Raw genomic sequence first — 13,267 nt, 5'->3', positions numbered from 1 at the left:
TATAAGTATATCGTAGAATGTAAATAATACAATTTGTAATGCCCAATTAACCCCGTGTAGGCGTCTGTAGATACGCCAAAATCCCAACCACAAAATAAATATGTTAGCCAATTAGGAGCCCGTTAGAATTCATGGTTTTTGTCGTGATTTGAGATAACAGAACAGTGACAACAAATTCGTTGCGTCTATTGTCCCCGATTGTCCTAAAAAAGTGTGTGCAATCAGGGCCCCGCCATTGTTTCAAATTACATTTTTCTTATGAAATTTCCGTGAAATAGAACATTTGACGCAAGTGTTTCCATTAATTCGTTTATGCAAATGCTCACATACCTACCTACGCTGCTAAGATAAATTGATGTCATAAGCTCACGACATTTTTGTGAGAAAGAGAAACAACGTTTGCGTAAAAGAATAAATATAATTTTGTTACCAATAGTAAAGGTTGAACATTTACTTTCATCTCAAAATATGCTACTGTTTTTAGTGGATTAGATTTCAAATGGCGTCGTTTCAATTTCAGTGGAGTCGTAGGCATTGGCGGCCTCTGTGGCGCAGCGGTAGTGCGCTTGTTTGTGACACCAGAGAACCCGGGTTCGAATCCCGGCCAGGGCATGATGAGAAAATAACTTTTTCTGATTAGCCTGGGCCTTGGATGTTCATCGAAGATTATACGTTTTTGTTTTAAAATATAGTATCGTTGAGTTAGTATCTCATAACACTAGTCTCGAACTCACTGCGAGGCTAACTCAATCTGTGTAATTTGTCTCATGTAAATGTATTTTTTTAAATACTTAGCATTTATTGTAGAACAGTCAACTGCATATCAATTTACTCTTTATGAAACTTTACGATGCGACTATAATGTCTATTCACTATACCTTCTTTAGAATAATAAAACATTAGCTTGAAAATTTATAAGATTGAAAAAGATTCCGCTCATATTTGTATGTCTGATTGTACACTACAAGTATTAAGTACAATAATCTTTGTAGTACCTACAATAGACTCTGCTACACATAGGTACCTACAAAGTTGCGGGAAACAGGTAAACGCACTTATCCATCCACATCCGTCCGACCAAGTGTAGGTATCCTAAGCACATCCTCCATCCTAAGATAACAGATCTGAAGACGACGGTCACAACAATGTCATCATTGTATACATTGTGCAATTGTCGGGGTCCGCCGTGGTGCAAGCTGGCCATTGTGAGCGAACAATGGGGAAAGTCGCGTCCAGGCTCTAGGCGGCTCGGGGTGCCGGTCGGGCCACGAAGACAGTATAAAAAGTCCTCTTGAATAAGAATTGAACCTAGCTAAATATCTACACATAAAAATAAAGTTATAAGTACCTACTTACCAGTGCAACCTTTGCAAAAGAAAGTCACCCTTATTGAATCATGGTTACCCACCCTTTTACCAGAATGAGCAGGTTTCCTCGTGATGTTTTCCCTCCCCATAGAGCACATATATGACAACTCAAACTATGTGCATAACTCAGAAAAGAATCATTTTTAAATGATAAAGGTTGGATTTGAACCTCGGCCTCCACACGATTTACTCGGGCACCTTATCTATTCGACCACCGACGCTTTTAAGCTAATTAATGAGTGTCATAAGAAAATAATAATAACTTCATGTCTTATATTTTTTAATTAGAACAACAACAAAGATTCCTATAGCGAACCTCACTCTGCCCGGTCGGCTTCGCACGGCAAGCACGGCTTTAAATTCTCACTTCATGGCCCTACAAATCAGCCCATACAACATAACTCGAGTTATTTTTCTATTATTCCTCCGATGTAATGTTGTTGACATGTTGTCACGCTCGCAGTGATATACAAATTGTGTCTGGGTATTTAGGTTTAAATGGTTTAATAAATAATTATGCAGACGTCAGATAAGTAGAAGTCGTTTCGTGTAAGAACCTAACTCACCAAATCTAGGATCATGGTCAAATTCCCACCCTGGTCTTCTTTCCAGAGAGGCGAGGATGTAACCGGGACTAAAGCCAGGAGTAAAAAGTCTTCAAGTGCTATGACAACTATGACGCGGGCAACTTATCTTAAAAAACGTATGTACTTAATAAAAAAATATAGCAATTTCTTTGTCAATATTATTTTAACACTCTACTTTTATCCTCGACAACTTTCGAATGACGTAATTGATCTTTAAAAAACACAACATACAAACACGTATTCAGGCCTTAATACCTATCGGAGTAGACAGGACAGACGTTCAACTGTATGGCTTAATGATGGAATTGAGACTCCAATGGTGACAGTTGCTAGTACATCGCCTAAAACGGATCTCAATTCTCACGTGTAGGTATTGTCCACCCAATTTAAAGATAACCAATATCAGTGAAAAATTAAAAGATAAAAAAGTGTAATGTAGTTTTATATTTAGGTGTATTTGTAGATTTATCTTTCAGTTTTTTTTAATAAGTTTTATTTTGATTTATAATATTTACAATAAATAATTCAGAATAAAATTTTTCAATTACATTAAAAAAAATCGTCGTATAATGTCAAGAAAAAAATGCCATAAGTCTATATGAAAAACTATAAGTCGTTGATGTCTTTTACAAACGGTGTACTTAAGATGATTATTTAGACATCAACGCGAGTTTTCATTATTGAAGCAGCTCTAAGACTTTTTCAAGAAAAATTGTTTCTGCTCGGCGTTTTGTTTTCGTTGCATATATATGACAAAAATGTTTCCTATGTCTCATTCAGGGTCTAATCTACCTACCTGTTTACCAAATTTCATCCTATAAGTAGCTACCGTTCACTCGCTAAGAGCGGAAAGGTCGACTAAACTACTTCTAATCGTACCTACTACTTACGATAGAAGTAAATTTGCAATTTTCTGAAATTATTTTGCGCAGCTGTAAATAATTTATAGATAAATTATTTAATTATAAGCATAAAAAAAACTCGTAGGTAAACTCTAATAATAAAGTTCTCTATAAGAATGCTTATGGCTGACTTGATATCGAAGATAAAACAGTGTGTGTCAACTGCATTTCTCTCCGTGCAGATCATAAAAGTCAATCAAGGGAGAAGCTTATATAAGTACTTGAGATTCTTCTTTTAGATGGGCTTCCATCCTGTCTCTATCCAGCCAATAATTTTCGAGTCTTATGTTTACTCCGTAAGGCATTAAGAAGTTGAGATCTATGCAAATGAATGTAGGCTAAAAAGCGGAAACAGTGCACTGATTTTTAAAACAAAATTTTTTATCGGATGAAAGGTAACTATATATACCAAGTTTGCGTCATCGTTTTCGAATTAATTTTATTTTTAGATACTAATTCTGTCAGTAGCTTGTAAGTAAGCGTAGGCCACTCAAATAAAATATAGTAATGCGCAAACTAAAAATAGAGCCACCTCATTCAACATGTATTGATTTTTCTTGACCTAGCCTTCTCAATGCTTATTTGTAAATAATTAATCACGGCTACCAGTGCGTAGTTAATGATTGTATTGATCAGTTTGATGTGATGGCACGCGGCGCAGGTCAACCGGAGCCCCAATAGACCCCCACAGGAATGTCTCTTGTACGCAGGCTCTATTCATTATTTGTATGAACTAACCCTAATAACTCATTCTTTAGAGTAACGATAGATGGCGTAAACTTTAGTGAACGCAAAGTCTTAAATAGCGCGTTTAAAGGCTAAACAAACAAAATGAAATTATTTTCACACATTAGATATAGCTTATTGCACTATTGGTGATGTGTAATGATTGAAGAAAATATTACGAAATAATAATGAAACTAAAGATATTAAAAGTTACATGCTATTCGACGCTAGAGGTCGTTAAGAAGCGTTATACAATTTTTTGACACTTTCCAACTGGATTCCTCTTCTCGCTCACTCACACTGAGTGGAGTGATTGAGTGCATTTTGTTTCACACATATTTGATGTGCAATGCCTATTTCAATAAAATTTTCTTATTTATTTTCCAAAATTACTTATCTATTGCGCTCATTACAGTCTTCATTTATTGGTAATATTAATTACCAGTAACATAATACGGTGTTATGAATAAATTAGTGACGTAGTGTGTATAATATCGTTCAAGGTAAAAGATGTTCTAAGACAAAAGGTAGAGTCCTTCACACATTAGTAGCTGAGCATCATTGTTTGAATAAGTTGTTATCTACGATAGTGAGGTGATTATAGTAATGCTAACGACACACTGCATGTAAGTACGCAGTTGAACTTCAATAGCGACTAACTTTTCTTCTCGCGTGGTGGTGGGTCTTTCGCTTGGATATGCGGTAAGGTAACGTAAGCTTCTAATAAGTCACAATAACAATGGCTAATGTAAAAAGTAGACCAAACGCACCGAAAAGTGCATCTACTAAGAAAGGGTGTGGTAAACAAGTAGATAAACCCACAGGTGATGTCAAAGTTAAGAAAAAATCTAAACCCAGCACAACAGAAAAAGCGCAACCAGTACATGTACCTGTTGTTAAAGTCAAACCACCCGGTAAACCTGATTATTACCTTTTAAATAAAGAGACGTTGGTCACGAAGAGCGGCAGGATTAAAAGAAAAAATAAAGATCACTTAAGACTTTTAGACAACATACTTAAGAGTGAACTGATGATCCAAGAAAGCAATAAAAATAAAATAGATGAAACTGCTCCTACTGTTAACAATAACGATATTGGCACATCAAACCACAATGAAACAGAAACCAATGTAAATAATGACACTATTGTTGCATCAAACCAAAATAAGACCAATACAAGTGTAATAAAAGAAACGGTAAAGAAAACTTCTCCAAATAAAAATGAAAAAAGAAAAAAGTTACCAAAAAGTAAGCCAGTTCTACATAAACCAAAGCCCAAAGTGCAATTGAGCAATGGATCACTTTTGCCATTGCCGGGCTTTCAGTGCAATTACTGCAATAAAACATTCAGCAACAAAGCTTCCATAAGACGCCACATCTATGTTCACCTCAATGCAAAACCATATGAATGTGTTGATTGTTTAAAACGGTTCACTCATGAGGTTAATCTGCAATATCATCTTAAAAAACGTCACCCAGAGTTGTATTCACCAAGGAATTTTAAGTGTCAGATTTGTGAGAAGGTATTCCGTTTCAAGGAAACTTTGAGTATACACCTGGACCTTCATGTTAATAAATATGGCTCTTTCAAATGTCTTTATTGTGAAGAGAGTTTCAACAATATAAGCGAGTTAGCAAAACACAAAAAGACAAATCATTTTAGTGCAATTCCTTTAGATTGTCATATTTGCAGTGAAAGGTTTAGCACTCACAACAAACTTGTCAAGCATCTCAAAGAGCATTTAAAACTAAATGGTTTCATCTGTCAATATTGTGGTAAAGAATATAAGGAGCTCAATTCTATGCGGAGGCATGTTCAAGTTAGTCATGCAGGCCGCAGGATTGTCTGCCCTGTGTGCAATAAAAAACTAAAAGGACATTTATCTGAACATATGCGAGTTCATGAAAAAGAGCGTCCACATGAATGTACTATATGTGGTCAACGTTTCACACAGTCCACTCAGCTCAATGTTCACCGTAGATCCCACACAGGAGACAGGCCGTATGAGTGTAGGATTTGCAGCCACCGTTTCTCCCATTCAAATGCTCTAATGTTACATATCAGGCGGCACACTGGTGAGAAACCGTTTCCTTGTGCAATGTGTCCTTTAACCTTCTCCCAGTTGCCACACATGAAGGCTCACATGCGAAACATCCATGGTAAAGATAGTGCGTACAAGTGTGCGAAATGTGGACAGTTTTTCAAGTTAAAGGCCAACTTGGGTATCCATTCAAAAGTTTGCAATGTTGGATCAAAGGAGCCACCTTTGGGAAAAAAGACAGAGTCTTCCGGGAACAATGAAGAAGTTGATTCCAGTATGTCCCTGTCTCGCATGAGGTTCCTACTCGCCCTGCTTCTCACAATGATAGCGTCCGAGGACAAACTGAAATATTTGGGTGCGTAATTTTTAATTTTAAAAAATTACACAAACATTTTTTGCACTGTTTTCGATTGTGTGAAGTACATCGCTTATGTGTGTGTGCGCAAGTAACAGGATGCCATCTGGCTAAACACGACATTAAAATGACATTGAGTTTATACCTCGATTAAAAAAAAAAATATTTTTCCATTTTATTAATAGCATTTTTCACCTACATTAGACATCAACGGGTTTCATTCAACGCTCATTTCATAAGTACTTGAGTGTGTTTAATTTTCACGAGGTTGAGTCATGAAGTGATAGGTATTTAACATGTTATGCACCGTCATATAATGAGTGTGAACAAATGCTCCACATACTTATTATGCAAACATCGTTACAATTACACGTAGAGGACGAGAAGTGTTCAAATTTAAATTAACAATTCTTATCATTGCTTAATTTTTTTTTAGTCATTTAAGCGTCTATTTTTTTCCACTCGCAAATTGGGATAAAGAATTTGAGGGGTCTGTGAGAAATAGATCTATCAATACCGATAGTTTTGTTGGTTGCAAAAAAGGAAGTTCTCATTTCTTACAATTACAACTGCTCACTACTTGTTTTCGAATAAGTTAATTCCCGAAATCATTCCTTCGAAGGTCCGAATATTCTAAATACCTACCTTTATTTAGGTTATCTGTCAACAGGGTATCAGGCATACGACGAAAATCTTCATTTTATGATAAATTTATCTGTTTATCCTTCCTAGATTATAGGTACACCTAGTTATAAGCGCGCCCTGGATAAACCCAACCGGGACTAAATGCTTATGTGTGTTTCGCATGATGTGTTTTTAAACCGACTTAAAAAAAGAGGAGGTTTTCAATCCGCCCGTTTATTTATTATATTTCTTCTATTCTACGAAACCAGCTCTTTGGGAAGAAGTACATTCATTGCTTTACCATCTTGATTGTATTCTAGAAAATTCAGGTCACAGGCGTATCGGCGTCAGCAAGGGTAATGTTCGAGTGAGTTCATGTACCATTTCGTTGTTAATCTCCGGTGTCGGTTGGGTACAATGGAACAAGGTTCTTAGGATAAGGGTGATAAGGTCTGAATTTATACGAAAATTGTTTCAAGGTGGTGGCTTATTTTAGTTGCAAGTGGAAACCTACGTTTGGGAGGGGCTTGGAAATACGAAAATAAATTCTTGAAATATGCATTTATATAGCTTCTGCATCCTGTAAATATTTGCAAAAATGTGTGAACCAAATGACTTAAACTTAGACTTTAGTTTACATTGAAACGTACTTAAATAATAAATAAATTCAAATTCACTTACAAAATCTAATTAAATAAATTTTAATACACTGACAAATATATTTCGTAAGTAGATATTTCTTCTACATTTCAATGTGAGCTATTGAAGATATCTGCCATTTGGTATAATTTCCCGTTTCTTACCTTTTTCTTCAATGTAAATAAAGAAAACCTTATTTTGTATTTCACGGAGTATATCATAAAAAAACTATTGTATTCTTTATTTAAACATTTTATAAAACTGGCAGGTTTCAACAAGCGTCTGATAGACGACCTCCTGATTGAATCTCTCGAGGCCATGGGTCAAACACCCACTAAAGATGAATCTCTCCCTCCATTGAGACGATTAAAAGTCAACATTGATTTGCTTCTAAAGCGAACTGTACCCAAACAAGAAATGGCCAAATTCCGCAGCGACAACAAGACGACAGAAGAAATCCTAGAACTGCTCACGGATAATAAGAAGATGCTAAATAGATGTGTCTAATTTGATGAGAGTTCAGGTAAGAAAAATGTATGTGATTAAATTAGGGCATAATTTTGATAAGACCATTCCATAAAAGACAACTTTTCAAACATCTTATTTGAGTGTGAAAACTTCGAAAAGATAATTTTCACTAAAAAGACTCCATCTTTGTTGTAATTAAAGAGGGTTATTTACTGAGATTCAGGTGAATTCTTTTCCCGAAATTCGCTTGTTTCTAGACAATCAGCTGACAAAGTTTGGCAAAACTTTTCACTAAAGTATCCCCAAAGGAAACCCGAGATTAAGAGCCAACAACTAATGGGATCGGGAAAACGCTAAAATGAAAGTGATCCGTCCGATAAAGAGACAAACATCTTTCCCTAGAATGATCATTATATGAATCTGCACGGGAAGAGAAAGAGATGGCATACATTATGTTTCTTTTTCGCTACCAGACCAGTATAGAAGCTGGCACTAAATGAATGTGCTCCTATTCCTTTAATCGCCGTCATTCATGAACCGCACGGTTCAGAAGAGAGAGATGATGATAGTTTACAAGCAATTCATCTTTGAAATTTGTTTCAATCAATATCAATGAAGGTTTACTATGCATGACTAAGTGGTACATTAGTCGATACCTTGTATGTTAATCGGTGTTCATTTCCTCAAACGCTTGCAATCGTGCGAACTTTACTTCGAGGTCGATCGGATTCTACCGATACAATCGATTTATGAGTACTCCTGTCCTATGCTTCGCTCGATTATTTAATAAATACGGTTTTAGAGAAATCATTTCAAGAAATGGAAATGCTTTGTCATCTCACCTATTTTAAAATAAGATGTTTAGGGACATGAGGTAATTTTGTGACACATTTGACAAAAGTCGGATTCTGAGCCATATATCAAAGAACTGTTAGGTAGAACATACAGTACATACAATTTTTTTAAGTTGACTTGGCAATATTCGGCCCAGAATAGTACAAATTATACCTTATGAAAACTCAATAAAATGACGATTTTATTACAAGTACCCTAAATTTTAAATCCAATAACAAAATGTCTGCTATCTCTTATTAGTAGTACAGTAGCGGACAGTTCAGTTCGCAGATTCATATTCCGCGATATGATAGGCTCAACCGCTCAAATAATTTCCCGCCATATATAAATTAAAACTTCTGCGCGGTGTAACTTTTCAAAGTAATGTTTTATTTATATTCTTTGATGTATATAATTGTATTGGTTAAAATATAGTATCGTGAAGGGGCATTTCTCATAACACAAGTCTCAAACCCTGTCTGTATGATTTGTCCCTATAGGTATAGGTGTTTATTTATTAATTCAATTTCCAGAAACCAACAAGAAAGGGGAAACTCTACCGAAACTTGTTCTCATTGATGATTCCAGCGCTACTTACGGCATGCCTGATAACTATTCATTTTAAGATAAGTACTATTCGATGTCTAACTTATATTATTCCATTTACCGATCACACCTGTTGATGTATATCTACTATTTTATTAGATCATTTATCTTGCTGTATCGCATAGTATAAAAGCCGAGAAAAATTAATAGTGCATGTTTCTAGATGTAAAATATCTGTCATAAAACCCAGGTTTTCTGCTGCTAAGTCGATCACTCAATGACGCAATTGAATGAGAGAGAAAAAGCTTAAGCAAAAATATCGTGAGTGAATGAAATCAACCTATGAACCGACGTCGTTATATCAATGAAATGAAAGAGTACAATTCTTTTTAAATCAGTTTGTATAGGTCTTTACGGCGTGTCTGAGTTAGAAAAATTATAATTATGAATATTTATATTAAGAATGTACGGTCTCATAGTCATAATACTACTCTGTCAAGAAAGTATCGGGAATGGATTATTTATTTATGGTTCCAAATTCAAATTTTTGTTTTTTTTGTTGTTGTTAGATTGGCACAACTGTTTTCCATTTTGGCGCGGAGTTTGAGTTGCATCTGTTGTTTACATTAAATACAGTGCTATTTTTAGTTATATCATATCTAGTGTGTATTGCTAATTTCATAATGGATAAAAACATCGAACAAAGAGTTTGTCTTAAATTTTGCATTGCCAATGGAATATCGTGTTCGGAGTCACTGAAAATGTTACAGAAGGCTTACGGTGAATCGACTTTATCAAAAACTCGTGCTTATGAGTGGTACAAAGCGTTCAAAAGCGGTCGAGATGTGATGGAAGATTTGCCTCGCTCTGGTAGGCCATCAACGTCTGCAACTGATGTTAACATCGCAAAAGTGAAGGAAATAGTGACTGAAAATCCTCATTCAACTTTGAGAGAGATAGCCACCGAACTTTCTGTATCTCACGAGTCGATCCGTACCATTTTAACTAATAATTTGGGTATGAAACATGTTGCCGCTCGGCTAGTCCCAAAAGACCTGAATTTTTTTCAAAAACTCAATCGCATGAGAGTCGCTGAGGACATGCTAGAACGAGTCAATTCCGACCCAACATTCATGAAACGCATTGTTACTGGTGACGAGACGTGGGTTTACGAGTTTGACATGCAAACTAGTCAACAAGCTTCGGAGTGGCGCCTTCCAACTGAACCGAAACCGAAAAAACCACGCCAAAGTCGTTCAAAAGTCAAAGTCATGTTGACTGTTTTCTTTGACTATCGCGGTGTTGTGCACTCGGAATTCTTGCCGGAAGGTCAAACGGTAAATAAGGAATATTATTTGAGTGTTATGCGGCGTTTAAGAGAGCAAATCCGACGAAAAAGGCCAGATTTGTGGAAAGAAAATTCTTGGATTTTGCACCATGATAATGCACCTTCGCACAAGGCCATCATTGTGAACGAATTTTTAACCAAACACTCAACAAATACCATCGAGCAACCACCATATTCACCAGATATGGCTCCAGCCGACTTTTTTCTTTTTCCTAAACTCAAATTATCACTTCGTGGCACCCGTTTTCAATCGGTAGAAGACATAAAAGAGAATTCGCGGCGAGAACTGACCTCAATTCCGGAAACAGCGTTTAAAAAATGTTTTGATGATTGGATTATTCGTTGGCGTAAGTGTATCGTTTCTAAAGGAGCATATTTTGAAGGTGATAAAATAAATTTGGATGAATAACAAACAGTTTGTGTATTATTGATCTTTTCCTGTTACTTTCTTGACAGAGTAGTATAGCTAGTAGTTATTATTTGAAAGCTGACATGCTACAAAATCATCACAAACTATTTATCAGGAGGATAATTTGTTTGATTAATCACGTAGACAGTCAAAATGTGTTTTAAACAGAGTTGAAACTTTGATATTATTCATATTTTTGTATGTTAAAATTTTAAGATGTACGAAACATCTTTGTTTTCCCTGTCCCGCTGACATATTCACTAAAATTGACAAAGCTTATTTTCTCAATCTTTTTATCTCTGGGATTAACTTGGAGTTAGAATGAATGATAAAACATAGGCGTTGTCGAAATTCGTGAGAGTATGAGAAAAGAGCCAAAGAAGAGGAAGAGAGGAGAACATAATATTTTTTGAACATTTTTAAAACCTGGACATTTTTTGCTATCATAGTATAATCAATAAATAAATACAAAAAATGCCTTAGATATAACCAGAGTCTGTGAACAGATTTTAATAATGTATTTTTAACTCTGTTTTGAACAATTTCTATCCTTATATTTACATGTTGTAATTTAATAATATCATGAATTTTAATATTATGTGTTCAAAAGAATAACTTCAAAGAAAAAATATTTTTTCATCGATGTCAATAATTAATTACCTTGGTCATTAGCTTGCCAACAGAAGAAATATATTTATCAGCATATTTCAATATGTAAATTATTATTAAGGGATATATTAAGGTATATTAGTAATCAAAAATTATTAAAAAATATATGAACGTAGTGAAATAGTTTCTTACGAAATACAAAAGCTTGCCGTTAGAAAAAGTGATTAGCCCAAAGATTGCAATTTATGTTGTTGCATTTGAACTTTATTTATATAGTGTGTAAGTGTAAAGTTAGCTAGCATTCCGAATATTTAATTTCAGAATGATTGTGCCATTCGATTGTTATGTGTGTATGGTTTTTTTTTAAATTATTTGAATTTATACTTTGTTTGACATATCACGTTGTGAATAATATAAATAATTTTAAAACCAGTGACTTTTTATCATAGGTATTTGTTGTAATAAATTTTAAGGATTTCGAAAAAGTATAAAAGCATTTTGTAATTTCAACTTTTTTTGTTATGTTATGGTTGCAAGAGAAAATTTTTTTTCTTTCGCAACAGTGTGCCTTTACGTTCCAGTGCCATTTTTGAGTTTCGAATAGGCAAAGTTGTATTTTTTATTAGTGGGAAATAATAAATTAAGTTAAATTATTATTCATTTTACAGTAGTACCTAAATTATAAGCTCAACAATGCACTCTTATCTATATGTCGTTGAAATAAAAATGGTTTGCATGTGTGTTTAGGAAGAAATTTTATGTTAGCAATAATAATAGTAGTTTGTGGTTTCATGTATAGCTGTCTTATATAAATGTCACATATTAATATAATTACACAGAATAATACTTTAATTTTGAAACATTGATTGATGACGGGTGCTTCATTTATATTTATTTTTTATTGAAATAATATTACTTTCATCATTATAAAACTGATTTGGGTTGAATTTAATACGATACAAAAGATTGTTTATTATTTAATATCCAAATTTATAATGAACTTTGCGCATGGCATACTGTGTCCAAGAGCATTACAAATCATTTACTACCTTTATTTAATAAGAACGATTCGACATCCAGTAAGAAGTATTAGAACATGAAGGGAAAAAGATTACACACAGTACCATGCACAGAAAGTGCTTATAAATCTTTAAATTATTAGGACCCTAAGTTTTGTTGCCAAAGAATGTTTGAAACCCACCACAAAATTGTTGAACATATTTATTATATAATATAACAGTATGTATTTACTAAATGTCTTAAAATCCTAGACTTAGTTAAGCCATCCTTAAATTTCCTAGTGTACCAAAGAAATAACATTTCAGTGTTAAATAAATAATATTTAACTTCACATGAGCCTTTTTAAATCCTCGTGAACATCGCGACAGTAGCAACTGAATTAGTAACGATTTATGTATTTTGAACGCGGGAAGACCCTCGTCTGCCTGCCCAGTCATGGGAAGCTGGACGGTTTTGTGGGACTTAGATACATACATATAGTCACGTAGAGGGTACCTTGCAGGGTAGACAGAGCCAACAGTCTTGAAAAGACTGATAGGCCAATTTCAGCTTTTGGCTTTATTATAGAATTGAGATTCAAATATCTAGTGACGGGTTGCTAGCCCATCGTCCAAAAGAAGAGTTTAAAAGCCTATCCCTTAGTCGCCTTTTACGACATCCATGGGAACGAAATGGAGTGGTCCTATTCTTTTATTTTTAATTGGTGTCGGGAACCACACGGCACCTTTGTGTGCAAATGTAAAATTCCTCAGCAAAGTTGCGATTGGCCTCGCGACTGACCCACTTCAGGAT

At 34.8% G+C, this 13,267-nt stretch overlaps 1 protein-coding gene across 2 annotated transcripts; it reads left to right on the top strand.

Annotated features, from left to right (window-relative positions):
- Positions 1-3,870: 3,870 nt before the first annotated feature.
- Positions 3,871-12,806, top strand: LOC106141239 (zinc finger protein 470). 2 transcript variants are annotated; one of them, XM_060946508.1, is made up of 4 exons: positions 3,871-4,208; positions 4,407-5,978; positions 7,510-7,764; positions 9,077-12,806. In XM_060946508.1, exons 2-3 carry the CDS (start codon positions 4,613-4,615, stop codon positions 7,746-7,748), a joined length of 1,605 nt encoding a protein of 534 aa, XP_060802491.1. In that variant the 5' UTR covers positions 3,871-4,208; positions 4,407-4,612; the 3' UTR covers positions 7,749-7,764; positions 9,077-12,806. The 2 variants fall into 2 exon arrangements, with proteins under 2 accessions (XP_060802491.1, XP_060802490.1); XM_060946507.1 differs by having other exon boundaries at positions 3,871-5,978.
- The last annotated feature ends 461 nt before the right edge of the window (positions 12,807-13,267 follow it).

Source organism: Amyelois transitella, chromosome 11 (genome assembly GCF_032362555.1).
Source record: "Amyelois transitella isolate CPQ chromosome 11, ilAmyTran1.1, whole genome shotgun sequence".
Classification (NCBI taxonomy): Eukaryota; Metazoa; Arthropoda; class Insecta; order Lepidoptera; family Pyralidae; genus Amyelois; species Amyelois transitella.
The sequence above is the reverse complement of the archived record's forward strand: the minus strand, read 5'-3'. Positions and strand labels throughout refer to the sequence as shown.